Source organism: Aulonocara sp. 'chitande type north' Nkhata Bay, linkage group LG3 (genome assembly GCF_057382095.1).
Source record: "Aulonocara sp. 'chitande type north' Nkhata Bay isolate Kocher_YH1m ecotype deep benthic linkage group LG3, A_spYH_male_GT1.1, whole genome shotgun sequence".
Classification (NCBI taxonomy): Eukaryota; Metazoa; Chordata; class Actinopteri; order Cichliformes; family Cichlidae; genus Aulonocara; species Aulonocara sp. 'chitande type north' Nkhata Bay.
Window position 1 is genome coordinate 29,125,364 of NC_141346.1, and position 16,817 is coordinate 29,142,180.

The 16,817-nt window shown below is 40.2% G+C and overlaps 1 protein-coding gene across 2 annotated transcripts in view; it reads right to left on the bottom strand.

Moving 5' to 3' along the window:
* The window catches only part of dachb (dachshund b), a 116,161-nt gene that overhangs the window by 30,383 nt on the left and 68,961 nt on the right, over positions 1-16,817 (bottom strand). For both annotated transcript variants that reach the window (XM_086275604.1, XM_086275597.1), the window contains exon 3: positions 2,943-3,053. In XM_086275604.1, the coding sequence (XP_086131730.1) occupies positions 2,943-3,053 (111 nt within the window). The remainder of the gene's footprint in view (positions 1-2,942; positions 3,054-16,817) is intronic.

The following is a 16,817-nucleotide window of genomic DNA, read 5'->3' on the forward strand; positions in this document are numbered from 1 at the left end:
GGTCAGCTGAAGAAAAGGAAGAGAAAGAAAAATAGAAACAGGAGAGTCTGGGTGGAAACAGAAGGAAGGACCCCACGCTCTCTCCTTTCTTTTCCTTTTGCTTTTTGTTTTCTGTCTTTTTAATAATTCAGAGAAGCAAACACAGCAGAGATTGACTGAGCCGGAAAACACGTGTGTGCCTAAGTTACCTATGAAAAAGGACTAAAACATAATACTTATAAATTTTAAAAAAAAAGGACTGATTAATACATTTGTTTAATGTTTCAGCTATTGTCAGGCTGTAATCTGACCAGAACTTACATAAGAGATGAGCAAATTTCCATGGAATTCAGGCACTCAGGTTTAGTTTCATTACTTTTGTCTGAAGTATTCTTTTTCTTTTGTCTGTCTTTTATTTCCTTCCTGTCTTCTGTCTTTTTTTGCTTTACCCTGCAGTCATCAGGCAGACAAGAAACTTTAAATGGTGTTAATCGATCTTCAGGGACCTCAAAATGAAAGTAAATGGAGGTTTTACATGAACAAAAAGGCAGAAATCTCAAAGAGTTGCAATTTAATGATTTCCCCTGATCCCAAATTTTGTTTGTGGTGTACTGAAATTCAAATAAGACGAGAGTTACAGACTACACTACCAAAGCACAACTTGACTGTTATTATTATTGTTTTTTTTTAAATCATTGTTATATCTGTAACGTTTCTTCATTAATTTATGTTGTTTTAGATGTGCAATTGATTTGTCTTTTTTTTAAATAAATACCACCACTCCACAGTAAGGTTGGGCATATTTACCAAGGCTTACCCCATTAAGAACAGAACCTGGCAACACACGGCTGCTACTCACCCTCTGGATTGACTGATCGTCAGTATAGAGCACTTCTATGAAAGCTGAAGTTTTGGCAAACTGCTGGTCGGAAGCATTCAGGTGTGTGTTAACACAAAATCAAGAAGGAACGATATCAGTAATGATCTTAGAGAAGCAAATTTGCTGTCCAACCATCTGGGAAGGGTTAAAGGACATTTCCAAACAATTTTAATCTCTAAAAACAAAATGACAGTGTGGCTTTGGTTTCATGTGAACAAACTTCAAGACTTCTAAGTTGGTTAGACGGTGGAGACCAAAGTGGAGTTCTTTAACAATAATGCACAGCAACATATTTGCCACAAAGACTTCACACCAACTGTAAAGCATGGTAGTTAGAGAGGTGATGATTTGTGCTTGTTTTGCAGCCACAGGACCCAGGCTCTTTGCAGTCACTGAGTTGACATGAACTCATTGACTCTGGGGTCAAACGTAAGGCCCTTATGGGTCGGTCTGATGGCTAAAGTTTGGTTTAACTTAGGTTTAAACTGCAACGGGACAATGATCCCAAGCACAGCAGCAAATCTACAACAGAATGGCTTCGTTTCTATGAAATAATTTTGACACAGTGTAATATGTCATGTTGGTCTTCAGCTTAGGTTTTATAATTTTTAATACAACCTTAGAAAGAGGGTATACTTTCCTTTTCCTGTATATAATACAATAAGCAGGTTTTTTTTTACTTGAGTATTTTTTTTACCACATTTCTTTAAAAGAAAAATGAATTCCTTTGAAAATAACTTTATCAAGCACTGTTAGCATTAATTAGAAACCTTTTTACTTTATTTTCAACCATTAAGTTTCATGAATTCAGCTCTTTGTCTTCACATTACGTTGTATATTTTATGTTGTACCTATACAGTTCTTGTCTGGCTTGTGAGCACCTATGAATTTCAAGTGACTGAACATACTCAGAAATAAACGCAAAATAACTAATTTATATAAAATAACACCATCTGTGACCAACTTTCATTAAAACTGGCTCCTGGAGTCTTTAAACACCTCTTATGACCATGTACTTGTGTCCCTGGAGACTTCCACACAACATCTGTGTTCTGACAGTCCACTCTTACATTTACTGATCCGTGTCGGTTTACACTTCAGTTTTTGAAAAAGTGAGGCGAGCAGGCTGAATGATTAGCAAGAACTAAAGTCTTTTCAGGTCATTGTTGAAGACTGGCTCACTTTCACACATATCGTAATATTTTTACACTTACATTGCATTTTACTTTGCTCTTTCCTTTTTTTTGTTGATTAACTAAACAGTTTATTGCTTTCAAAGCTGCTGGGTTTAATAATTATTCATTTATAGATGGAAAAGTGTGTGTGTGTGTGTGTGCCTTAGTATTTTAAAAAGCTAAAGAGTTGATATTAATTGATTTCATCGCACTTATTATTTAGAGATTACAAGTTTAATGTGCCATGGATTTAATTACAGTACTTGGCTGTGCGCTACATCACAAGCCCTTTTTTTCTGTAGTGCACGGAGCCATGGATCTTAGACCTTACAAAAGGGAGTATGTGTGTGTGCGACAGAGAGTGTAGCAGTGGGGGTGTGCATTAATGGTGCCATGGATACAGTTAATTATTTGTTTAGACTTGGGCAAACATAACCTTTTAAAGTATGCTGAATTAGCTTTTAGCAGTTTCTGTTTGTAGCTGTCTGCAAATGGCCGAGTCCGTCGCTGGTTGTTAATTTTTTGCTTCATGTTTGTCACTTTACTGTAAACGGTTAAGTGGTCAGGCTTATTCATTTAGGTCTCCAGCTTGCCAGTTTAGCCTGGTTTAAAATACAATAATCGCTCCATGGAATTGCAGAAAAGCAAAAGAGTTCTAAAGCAATGAGCTCCCTCTTTCTATATCATAAGCTGCTAAATGATGTTAACATCTGCAAAATAAACAGGCTAGTGTTCATTATGCTGCATAATAAAAGAAACTGGGCTTAAAAACTCAAATTTGCCACCGATTTAGCACCGATATTCACAGGAACTTTCCAGAAACAGTTGACTAACTAGACTTGAAATGTACCCAATAACTTTGGATGCTAATGTAAGTGTGTGTTTGTTTGTGTGTGTGTTTGTCTTACCTGTATTGGAGTGTAAGTCCTCGTTGTCTGACTCATTACCGTTCTGGAGGCTCATCATCATCTTCATCTTCTGAAGCTTCTGGAGCTCGGCCATGGCTGCAGCTGTCAGGCCTGAAACACACAAACACACACACACACGGTTAGTTTCATCATGGCATAGCTCTTCAGGCTCACCGTCATGCCAGTCAATCAAAATTCAAATTAAAGCATTTGCTGCTCTCAAGTTCAACCATTTCTCATGAATAACCAATCACAACACTTGTTACAGCGTCCCTGGACCTCCCAAGTCCTACCTGCCTTTACCCATGATGACTTGCAGGAAGCTGGGACACACACACACACACACACAGATGCTTGCACTGGGCTGTCGCTGTCAAATTTTCTTTTCAGTGCCAGTGTTTTGCTGAAATGTTTCAGGTTGTGAGCGCAGTTTCAGGAGCCTTGGGCCTGATGTGTATTCGCTGATACACATGCAGAATGTGACACGCATACAGGGAGATACCCCCCCCCCCCCCCACACACACACACACACACACACACACTGACCCCCCCCCCCCACACACACACACACACACTGCCCCCCCCCCACACACACACACACACACACACACACTGACCCCCCCCCCCACACACACACACACACTGCCCCCCCCCCCCCCCCCCCCCCCCCACACACACACACACACACACACACGCACACACACACCCTTTTGTATGAACTAAGATCCCTGGCTCTGTGCACTGACCTGGAACTGACTTCTATACACAACAACCAGCAGAGTGAGAGAGATGACCCTGTGTGTGCGTGCGTGTGTGTGTGTCTTATTGTGTAAAACCCCTATTATGTGTGTGAGTGTGCACGTGAGCTTTTGCATTGTGCTGAGTGTGTCTGTACAGTTTGCTTTCATGTATAAATGTGAATGTGAGGGAATGCATGCATGCTTATCACTGCTATCCGTGCGTGTGTGTGTGTGTGTGTGTGTGTGCGTGTGCGTGTGCGTGTGTGTGTGTGTGTGTGTGTGTGTGTGTGTGTGTGGAGGTCAGTTGGCTTTGCCCCGGTCACGGTTGATGGCTTTGGAGGAATGTCCATTACACACAGTACAGTTGTCTGTACGCTATAAAGAAAATAAGATAGAGGGATGGAGGAGGAAAAGGGGGAAGGGAAAAGGGGGTTGTTTGAAATTTAATTTAAAGCAGGATGGAGGGATAGATGAGGGAGGAGGGGGAGGTGTGGAGGAGAGGAAGTTGTGTGCAGGTTAAACTAGACCTGATCTTTAATCAGTAGTAATAGTAACTAAGCACATTTATGTACTCGTAACAGGTGGATTTGTTTTCCAAAGTTAAGCTCCCCAGCAGCACATGAAGCAGTTATAACTGTCTCTACCAGCTTAACATTGTGTGGATGTGTATATGTAATGCTTTAATATACAAATATTTATCTCCATAATTCAGAAGTGAAAAGAAATACTTATCAAAATATTTTAATTGAATGTCCTATAAGCCAGCAAATGTACAATAAAAAAGTACATTTCCCTCACAGGGTATTGGAGTGAACCCATGATTGTTATATTGATTAATAGATAGAAAGGGTGAGCACTGTGAGTCCTATCACCTTCAAGGTTATTGTGATGTTTAGATTCGTTAAATTTGCAGTTATTGCAGTTATTAATAAGCACAAAACTCATCAACTGGATTTTTTAGATATATCTCGTAACTTTTTTTTTCAGTTTTTAACTTAGTAAGTTCCTTTTTGTATTACATTCACTTTTTTTGCTCTATTATTTATTTAGATTCTTATTTAATGACCTCCGCTGGGACTCTTAAAAAGCACCGTATTTTCACGACCATAAGGCGCACTTAAAAGTTTTAGATTTTCTTCAAAAAGTGCGGCGCGCCCTATAGCGCGGTGCGCCCTATGTGTTGTAAGGAGGACATAGTAGAGAACACCATGAGAACGTTAAAGGGTGAAGTGTGGGCGTTGATCGTATATACCGGGACAATCGCACATACCTGTATAAAAGAACAGGTATGTGCATTATGCAGGACATCGTTGTTTTAACAACCCTGAAAATGGCAAAGAGACACGCTTACGAAGCACAGTTTAAACTGAAGGCCATCAGCTACGCGGAGGAACATGGAAATCGAGCAGCGGCGAGAGAATTTAAGATTAACGAATCGATGGTTCGCAAATGGAGGAAGCTGGAAAACAAGCTCCGGCAGGTCAAGAAAACGCAGCTGAGTTTCCGCGGACATAAGGCGAGGTGGCTCGAGTTGGAGGAAAGACTCGAGCGGTGGATCATCGAGCAAAGAGCGAGCGGGAGAAGCGTTTCGACGGTCACCATTCGGCTAAAAGCAGTTTCACTAGCTGAAGAGATGAACATTGAACATTTCCAAGGAGGTCCGTCTTGGTGCTTTCGTTTTATGAAACGGTGCCATTTTTCCATCCGGACCAGGACTACGGTAGCGCAGCAACTTCCAGCGGATTATAAGGAAAAGCTGGCCATCTTCCGCTCCTACTGCAGCAAACACATCGGCGACAAAAACATCCAGCCAAGCCACATCACAAACATGGACGAGGTCCCGCTCACTTTTGACATCCCGGTGAGTCACACTGTGGAGAAGAAGGGGACCAGCACGGTAGCGATACGCACAACGGGGTATGAAAAGTCTTCTTTTACTGTTGTGCTTGGCTGCCATGCTAATGGACAGAAACTGCCGCCTATGGTGATTTTTAAGCGAAAGACTTTGCCTAAAGAGAAGTTTCCAGCAGAAATCATCATTAAGGCAAATGAAAAGGGCTGGATAGATGAGGAAATGATGAAAGACTGGCTGAGGGAGGTGTATGTAAGGAGACCAGGTGGTTTTTTCCACGCAGTTTCACTAAGAGTGGAAGGCAGCGCCGGGCGAGTTACGCCACAATTTGCCAATGGATTGTAGATGCTTGGGCTAACATGTCTGCTGGCACTGTTGTTCGAGCTTTCACAAAAGCCGGCATCGTTTCCGAGGAGCCACTAAGTGTCTCTGAACTGACCTTCAGCTTGGCAAAGCAGTTCATTTCACATTCAAAATGCACTACAACTACCAAAACACTTCATTCAGGTCTCAAATAAACTCATTCTTCCAGAACACTAGCAAAGGTTGACAGCCGACAAACACACTTTGTCACCCACAAAACAATGACCTAAAAAACACTAACAACATGTAGCATTACACAGTGTTTTCTTGTGTAAAACAAGGACACATCTCTCTTTATAATTTCAATATATGTTACTGGAATGAATCAGACATCATGCAGAATTTGTTAATATTTGTTTATGTATTTTTAATTTTTTGCACTAAGTAATCCCAAAATACAAGAATTTGTATACACACCATCCACTGATACACATACAATAGTAATGCTAATCTACTCGGTCTCCTCCATTTGGCCACAGGTTCTCATCCACATCACAGCGCAACACACCTAGGAAAGAATCTTCTGGCATTCCAGAATTGAAGGAGTTGAAAAATTGAAGGCAAGGCAAGGCAAGGCAAGTTTATTTGTATAGCACAATTCAACAACAAGGTGATTCAAAGTGCTTTACAGAGACATTAGAAACAAGAACAAATAAAAAGCATGATTTAAAATGTGTAGATGTTCATCTACAATGAGAATCAGCTGTGGCTGGTTAAACTGCATTTTTAGATTTAAAATATGTTTCAATAAAATATTGCTGTTGGATTTTGCTGTCTTTTCAAGTTTTGCATTGTGTTATTGTTTTGGCCATAAGTTTAACAGTTTTGAAAACAGTATGTAAGCACATGCAAAATGTCCTGTACGTACAAAGATTTTTGGCAGTTGTTGTGTCTGAGTGAGAAAATAATTCATGAAATTTGAGAGATGTAGTCATTGAATGCATTTTGTGCCAAAACAATGATAACTGATCCTCAGTTTAGCCCACATAGACTTCTGTTGTGCTCACTGTGTGAGGAGTTTTGCAAAAGTGACCTAAGTATTGAGAAATGTGTCCTAGCGTCTGTAAAAAACTGTAATATGGAAAATAACCATTAGCTTTAGATCAATTTTGACTCATAGGTTTTCACACTTTTTATAATTTATAATATAAAGTAACACTTGTGAAGGGAAATATTCTCTGACAGAAAATTAAATGGATTTTTAATTATCAAAAATTATGAAAATGTGACATTTCTCTTATGCAAATGTAGCAAATACGAGAAATGTAGCAAATAAAATAAATAAAAACATCCCTGAGTTCGGGGCGAAAGCTGTACAGACTGGACATCATACCTACTTTTGGACCAGGTGATATGACAAAACATTTACACACTTACATATTTGTCAGTTCCAGTTTTTAAAAAACATTGCACATCAAAGAAAAAGAAAACTTGGGCAAAGCCAAAACTGAAATTCCTCTTCAGCACACAATGACTCGGACTGTTAATCAGTCCACGAATGGCAAAAACAACAGATCGAGCAGAAAGAAAGAGCGACCGAAAGAAAGACAGAGGTCTATTCAGAGAGCCTGAGGGAGAGTGACCAGACGTATTGTCTGCTGCCTGCTGAGAGAGGAGGAGGAGGATGAAATGAAGAAAGATGATGGAAAAAAAGAGGGCAAAAATAAGTTTTTTTTCTTGAGTCGACGCCATCGAACTGCTGCCCAAAAACGCTAAAGAAAGCACATGATTCTAAATTAAATCATGTCACGTAATTTTCAATGATTTTTTAAAATTATTCTGTATAAATTCAAGAAATAGCTTTTGTAATTTAATATACACAACTGACATGTTTGTATTATTAATCTTTCATTTAATGGGTGAAATACCTTAGTGATAGTTCAAGGGGAAAAAAGTGAAGACAAGTCTTCTATTAGGAAGAATGAAGAAAAACATTCAGACAAGACGATATGAAGGAAGGCCCAAACATAGAAAGGGAGTTTGAAAATGGAAAAAAGGGGAATGGCATGGGAAAAAGTGGGACTGATAAAGGAAAGAAGGTCAGATAGATTTAAAAAAAAGTGAAAGGAAAAACTTGCTGTTTTATGGGGAAAAGGGAAAGAACGAAGAAGCATGAAACAAAACTATATTATGGGAAAGATTTGAAGAAAATATGTGGCTCTTTACCCAGGACAGTGTCAATGTGTCAACGAAATTCATACCACTACGGTTCATTCAGGAGTGTACAATTGTTAGGTGAATATGTGTGACACTGTGTTAATATTCCCAAATGAAACAGGTCAAAACCTCTGACTTTTCTTCTATTGCAACAATGAATTTAGCATTTGTTGCTTTGAGTTAGCTGGACTGACATAAAAGTTTGCACATGTACTTGTGTCTCTCTGAGGATGAATCCTTAAAATGATATACTAATCAATGAATGAACTGACTTTTCTCAGGCTTCATGGTTTCAACAACTACTGGATCGAGAACTATAAAATTGTGTATATTCTGATGCTTCACTTTAGACCAATGCAACAACAAATTTAGGTTTGTACCTTTAAGTTGAATATTTTGATGAGACTGAATGCCATTAATTTTTCCCCCGAGGAACAGTAGTAAATGCTAGCTGGAAAACTGTGACTGAGAGAACCTCAAAATTACTGGATTGAAACAAATGTTCCCTTCATAACAGCTAAGTTTTTGTCCAACATCACGATCAGGTTTACACTTCAACCTGGGTCCTACTTCAAAATGTCAGCAAAAACGTAATTTTGATTAACCTCATCTAATGCTGTAGTATAACACTAACAATATAGCTCGTTAGCATGCTGATGTTGGCACACTGAGAAAAGCATTTATTTTTAAAGCTACAGAGCTGTTAACATGGCACTCACCAAATTCTGCATGATTTTTACCTCATTCATACATCTCCATGTAATCAGCATACATCTGAAAACCTGCTCCAGAGCTGAGGGAAGTCTTTTATACATGAAGAAAAACAAGTGGGCTGAGAATAGATCCCTGTGGAACACCTGTTGGAAAGGACTAAGTTTTTTAAAATCATTTTTCTGATTAGAAAGGAAAGATTTGAACGTTTGCCATGTTGATGGATGAGAATGTCATGATTTAATGTATCAAATGTCTTTGAGTAAAAGAGTAACTGTAAAGAAGGTAAAATATATATATTCATAATTCATCAAAAATGTTGCTGCTTTTCTTTGAATACAAATGAACTCCAATCTAATCTATTATTTCTTCCTTACCTTTTTTCAACAGGTAAACATCTTACTGGATATCTGTGAACAGTTTTTTAAAAGCAACCTGGTTTCAAAGTGATGCTATCATAGATGTTTTTACTACAAATTTTAAATCATGCTTTTTATTTGTTCTTGTTTCTAATGTCTCTGTAAAGCACTTTGAATCACCTTGTTGTTGAATTGTGCTATACAAATAAACTTGCCTTGCCTTGCCTTGCCTTACATATCAAAGAAGCTCCTTTAATTATCCAATTCAGGGGTGCAGGGAGCCTATCCCAGCCACAACAGGGCAAGAGGCAGGGTACACCCTGATCAGGTTGCCAATGGGACAAAGGGCTAACAAAGAAAGAGACACTTAGTGGCAATTAAGAATGGCTAATTAACCTAACATGTATGTCTTTGGACTGTAGAGAAAGCACCAGTACCCGGACAGAACCCATGCAGAAACAGTGACAGTCAGTTAAACCCACTTTAAACACTTTGAATTCACCATCTGGATTGCTCATAGGTGTGAATGGTTGTCTGTCTCTCTGTGTTAGCCCTGAGTGGCAACCTGTCCAGGGTGTATCCCACATCAAACCCACTTTCACCCTTAATTGGACAAATGGAAGAAAATGGATGGATGGTATCTGTATTTGTTGTCGTCTGAATGACAGACTTATTATTCATTAATAGTTTTCATCTGAAAAAAAGTTGTTGAGATATTTTGTCCTGTACTTGTGGGCACAAGTGCAGAACATAAATAAGTCACTTTCATTTTGTTGCGTTGAAAGTTGAAGTCAAGATGTTCCATTCAAGTTTTTCAAATTTGAGAATGAACGCTTGGGAATAGAAAACAAAGAGAGGTACAAGGGGATGGGGTTAAAATAGAAAATGGAGTCCCTCTGTGGGGTCAGGACTGCATTTACACATTGATTACTCTGAGGAACACCTTGACACACACACACACACACAGAGTTGCATTTACAGATACAGGAAACACACATGGGTGGACACGTACACACATTTGATCTCCATGTACACACACACTCAGATACAGAGTCAGAACGCCCGCTCCGCCTCAATGCAACCAGAAGACGATCAATAGCAAAGCCAGAGCCACAATACTGTTCTCCATCATGACTATCAAACACGCACATGCACGCACACACACACACACACACACACACACAGCTCTCTCTCTTCCTATCTCAGATCAATGGCTGTCCGCTGTGTCCACGGTTACCGAGCATCGACCCCCGTCCCTAATGGCGACCACGAAACCTTGGGAATTAGTGTGTGATTGATTGACAGACTGCTTCAAAGGCACACGCATCATATAGCCTCCGTGTGTGTCTGTGTGTGTGTAGGACAGAGAGAGGGAATATATATATTTTCCAGTTTGTCTTCAAGTGCGTGTGTTTCAGCATCCCCCTGTGGGTTGTCTGCACATCGTTTACCCATCTCTTTTTTCCATCTTGTGCATTGTAATGCTTTCCGAAGGACATACGGTGGAAAGGAGAAGAGGAGAAGTGATAAAGGAGGAGTGAAAAAACAAGGAGTACAGAGCAGATCTCAATAGAGAAAACAGAGAATCATCAGCATAACTTGGCAAAAGTCAGGACTAGATTGTAAGAAAGTGCAAGGATTTCCCCACCAGCACTGAGATGGTGTTACACTTTTTAAAAACTAGTGTCCAGAAATAAAGTGACTTAATATTAATAATCTGTTAACGTTACTGTTTGAAAGTTGCTAAAACGGGATCTGTTACAGCAATACTCCATGCATGACATTCATAAAGGCTATTATTAGCCTGTTTGGCCTGTAATATTAATAGGCTACTGTTCAGTATGTGGAAATATACCATTGTGCTTTTAGATCTCATTTTTAAATAAATAAAGTTTATCCTATGTTACAAAATCCAATTATTTGAGTCACTTACACCAATTGGCTACAGCAATGAAACCACAGGGAGGTAATATGAATCACGCTGATATGTCCAGTGTCAGACAATGTCGAAGATGGATATAGCTACTGAGTCTGAAAAATAAAGACAAACGGGAAGTTTCTAGAACTTGCATTCATTTTTAATAGCCACCAGAGGGCGTTACCTGTGGTGCCAATAAGATTTCCGGTCTGAGCGTTCACACTAGAGCGCGTTTGCTGTCGCATTTTATTTATAGTGTGAACAAGGAGACAAAAAAATCGGACTTGATCAAAAAAATCTGAATTGAGCATTAAGACCTGCAACGTGAACGTAACCAAAGTTGACCTAAGTAAACACTTTCCAAATGAGTTTAATAACTTGGGACTGACAAGTTAGTAGCCAATGAGCGTGTGGTTTCACAGTCAGATCGCACTCTCTGGCAGTGTTCAGGGAGCATGCAGATTGGCTGCAAATTGTGGCACCTGGTACGCTCACTGGCTTTCAGCCATACCACCCTGAGCACACCTGATCTCATCAGATCTCAGAATCAAAGCACAGTTGGGTTAGTACTTGGATGGAAGACCACCTGGGAATACTAGCTGCTGTAAGCTTGAGGCGATTGTGTACAGTAGATCATCTACTAACCGGAAGGCTGGTGGTTCGATTCCTGGCATGCTGAAGTATCCTTGGGTAAGATACTGAAACCCAAGTTACTCCTAATGCATTCAGAGTGTGCACGTTAGGTAAAAACGCTTGTATTGAGTGTGTGTGAATGGGTAAATATGACATGTTATATATGTGCCTTGACTCTACTCAAGTAGAAAACTGACATAAGAAGCAGTCTGATGATACCTGCTAATATATGCATGGTGGTAAGAACAAGACAGGCCAGTACACACGTCATAAATCCAACAACAATTCTGCTTAAGTGCTTTTTTCTTGCACAGGGTAAGAACATTTGCACATATTAGTAAATGAAAACCTCATTATTCAAGTTATTATCATGGCAGCAAAAGGAAAACCTAGACAGTATTTAACATGGAGTCTTAATGTTAGGACAGATCTGTGTGTATATGTATTCTTTTATTTAGCATCAAGAATCAAATTTATGGTATCATAACTTTCCTCCAACTGCAAGGTCTGTGAAATTGTAAATTACAGACGTTCATATTTGCTGAATATTTCCTAAATATACCCTGAAGTGCCAATAGCAGGTTGGGATTTGGGTTTGTTGCATGCAAAGATGAGGATTGTTAATTCTGAATAAAATCTGATTTGGTATTTTAAAAAAGTAAAAAATAAAAAAAGGCCTTGTTGTCATTAGTTGTTTAATCTTTACTTATTGAAAAAGCACAAGCAGAAAATCCAAAAATCCAGACTTGAAACTTTTTGCAAGACAAAGTTCAATAAAGACTTAATACTCATCAATTGGGTAACCAGGAGTGGGTGGTTTTTATTTGATTTTATTTTCAACGTCATGCTACATTTCACATGCTACACCCAAAACCTACTTCTAAACACAAAACTTTAAGTCCATGTCCTACATAATACAATAGTTGGACTAATTCCTTAGCATCACAAACATGTACCTTCTTTAGCTACTGAAAGGCCTTTCTTGATAAAAGCATCCACCACATGGCAGGCGATATCCTAAATGAGATCTGACAGTGTCCTCCACAGTGGGTCTGGATAGTCTTTAATAGCTTTGAGTTTGTTGGTGGAGGCCGTTGGGTGATATTCAACAGTCCTGAACCCCCCTCCCGAGCTCGCGTGAAACCCACCCCATTTGGCTGCGGTTGTAAATATTTAATCCACTGCACCTACATCTCTGACGAAGTGCTCTGAACGTGCTCTCAGAGATGGAGTGACACTTTGAATAAAACAAACAGGAAAACAGAGAAATTGCTCTTTGTGTTCTGAATTTAGAAACACACTGTTCTGGCTTTTTTTTTGTTTTTCCCCTTCGCTTTCTTCCGGCGAGCACTCGAGAGTGCCAATTTACAAATGCAGTCGATTGCTCTTGTGCTGAGTCAAATAGATTTCAGCTCAGTACTCTGGCACTTAGGTCGCCCATCTTTAGCTCTTACTGAATGTTCACGATGCCCATTTGCAGCCATTTTGCAGCCGCCATTTTGTGCTATTTCAAATGGAAATAGACACTAGCTGGAGAGTGATTGTTTTTGCAAAGTCTTTGACTTTGAACAGTTCAAACTAGAAGGCTTGGGGATTGCATTTGTTCTCCCGAATCAATACAAACTTTTCCATTAGGTTTCTTTATGAACTGCTATAACAACTGGGTTTGTAGGTCAGGGACTTGAGTCAAATAGAAACAAGATTTGAAAGCCCGTTGAAGACAATGTTTGATGTAAACTTTGGGTAATATAATGAAATCCAGTATTAGGGCTCTATTCACTATGATATATACTTATTATTTAGTTTAGACTATTAGAGTTTGGGGTTCTGTTGCCTACTAAGATTTACCATCATATTCAGTCAAAAGTTATTGCCTATTCGGTCAACTGCTCAATGGTAGTTCTCAGTTTAGTGGTTAAAGGTCAGAAGTAAAAATCAATGATTATGGGTTCTGTCGGCCTCATAAATATTTGTTGGGACTTTACTGTCTAATTAGATGAACAATTTAAGCGATTTAATGCTTAATAAAGCCACCAGTTAGAGCTTTTAGTACTTGATTACATGCCAAAACCAAAGCAAAGCTGAAAGTTTAAAAGTCATTAGCAATGATGAGAGGCTCTTTACAGGTAAATGTAAGTCCACCTTATACCCAAAAAACGAATGTTTAAGAAGATACATCGCCTATTAGTGATGGCTATTATAGTTTCCATTAACTATTAATGTTCTGTTAACTGTTCAAGTTGATGTCTGTGTGTTGGTGTGATTGATTTGTATTTTTTACTGCCTGACGTTTGTGGGTTCACTTTCCTGTTAAAAGTCAGTAGTTATGATCTCATTTTCATAGTCATGTCTGTAGTTACAGATTAAAGTTCAAAAGTCACACTTCAAAAATAATCCTCATTTATCTTATGTTGGGTGTATGCGTGGCTCCTCAGTTTAACCTTGATCTGAAATAAGCCATCCTTTCAGTAAGCAAACTTTCTTCTGATTGGCTGATCCATGCAAACAGCAGATGTGGGTGGGGCTTCTGTTCTCACTGTGCCTGAGATGCCCATATTAAGGATATTTTCCCTCCATGAAAGCCTGAAACTGAGTGTACGCCACACACTGACCTTATTACTGCAAACTTTTGGATATGGCTAATATCAGCATCACCACTGTAACTGTATATCTGCCTGAAAATAAGACAGGGCATAATAGGCTCCTTTGTCAGAGGCGCTGGCCAACGTCACTGGCTTTTATGAAGAAAGAGTGATTAAAAAGTGATGCAGCAGGAGGGGAAGGATTAAAAAGAAAAAACTTAATGTCACCTCAGTCCTCCTCAGACTCCCTCCCTCTCACTCTCCCACTCCACCTCCTTCATCTCTCTCCCTCTCTCTCTGCAGGTGCACATAAGAGTCCTCAGACAAGTGTATTCTTTTTAGGACAAGATTGAAAGCACTTCATCTGTAACCTACACAGAGTGTGCGTGTGTGTGTGTGCACGCGTGCGTGCGTGCGTGCGTGCGTGCGTGCGTGTGTGTGTTTTCATACAGCCAGATGTGTTCATCACTTCAAATTGGATGTATTTGCACAAGACTGTGCTAAAGAAAGGTGTTTACGCACCAATTGTGCATGGATACAAAGTCCGTTATAGGTGTGTGTTTAAAAAAGAAAAAAAATGGCACACTTGTGCATCCCTGTAAGTGTGTGTGTGTGTGTGTGTGTGTGTGTGTGTTTGAAGACAAGGCGAACCATTGAGCTGTTTTTGAAGTGAATTAACAAGTCAAATGAGTGCCGCAGCACCCTGCATAGGTTACCACACACACACACAAACACACTCCCACGCTTATCATCGCAGCGTCTTTGTTAAGGAAGATGAGGCCAATTAAACTGATATCACTCTCTCGCTGTTGTTGACGCCTCCTGCCCTCCCTTCTTCTCTCTCATCTTTACGTTCCATCCTCCTGTTTTTGTCTCCTTCCTCTCTGTTTCTCAGTTTTGAACCTTTTTTCCTTCTTCACTCTTTTTTTTCTCTCGTCTTCGTCGGCTGGTTTCTTTACTTTTTTCTTTAAAGTACTCCATCCACATTTTCCACCTCCTCCCTCATCCATGATTTCTTCCAACATCTCCCTTCTTCTCTGCCCTCCTCATTGTCCCGTCGTCTTCTTCTTCTTCGTCTTCATTTTCCGCCCTCATGTCCTCTGCCTTTCTCTCACCATTTCCTCCAAACTCTCTCCTCCTCCTCCTCTCTCTGCGTTTCCTAACCGTGTGATAAATGTCCATCTGCGATTGGCCGATGCCCCCCATTGCTGTGGCGCCCGCGAGGTCGTAAACAACAGCCCGTCTCCCCCAGCAACGTGGTGTCTCCATGGACGCAGGGCCACTAAGACGACGGACTCTGCATGTGTGTGTGACTGAGACAGAATGCGACATCTGACAACTGCCAAGTGTGTGTTTTATATATGTTGTGCATGCATGTGCGTGAGTGTGTGTGTGTGTGTGTGTGTGTGTGTGTGTGTGTGTGTGTGTGTGTGTGTGTGTGTATGTGTGTGTGTGTGAGCTAATGAGCGATCATAAGTGAGCAAATGTTGTCTCTGGGTTCCACTAATGTTTAACAAACACACACACACACACATATATCAGGTGTGTGTGTGTGTCATTAGTATGCCACAGTGAGCTGTGTCCATATGTCACTAAACAAAACCATGTTTTATTTATCCTGTAGAGGGAGAGGGAGGAGAGAAGGAGGCCAACAGTCACTGTCAAGGGGGATGGAGGGAAGGATGGAGGAGAAAAACTGGCGAGGTGATGGAGGGGAAAGATCTGAAGGAACGAGAGCGGCAAGAACGAAACGCAAATATGTGGAGAATGAAGAGGAAGCAAAATGAAGATCAGAGGAAGAGAAGTGAGGAGGTTCACAATGTGGAAGGAAAGGAAAGAGGAGATGATTGAAATGAGGGTAGGAAGGAGAGAAGGAAAGTTTAGTGTGGGACCACGATGAGGTGAGAGGGGAAAGATGGAAGGAGACAGTCAAGGAGGCAAGAGCAGAGGAAGAGAAAGGGAAAGCGTGGGGGAATTCAGGGTTGAAGAAATGACAGAAGAAACAACAGGAAGGAAAAAGAGGTGGAGGAGGAAGATCTGGAAAATGAAAGGAAGGAGGAAAGAAAGGGAAAGGAAAGAAAGGCTGGAAATAAAAGAGGAAAGGACAAATTAAAGAAAAAAGGAAATGAAGGGAAAGAAAGCAGAAGAAGAGAAGGAAGGGTAGTGACCCCAAAAAAGCAGAAAGGACAAAGGAGAGAGAAGAAAGCTGATAGAGGGAGCAGGAGGGAAAGAAAGATGCTTGGATTTCTTTTAAAAAAAGGACATAATTGGGGGAGAGGGAACAGGGGGAAGGAGAGAACGAAAGAAGCAAGGAGGATACAAAAACAGCACACGAAAAAAGGAAAGTGAGGAAAAATTAAGAGCTTGTGAGGGGATGAAGGAGGAATACAAAGACGGGAAAAAGAAGGTGAGGAGAATGACGCTGAGGGCATGACGAAGGGATGGGGTAGGGAGCAGGAAAGCAAAAAGGAATGATGGAGAAAGAAAGAAGACAACTGCAGCAAATGAGTGGCACATGGAAAGAAAATCATGGAATATGAAGACAAAGGAAAGGGGGGAA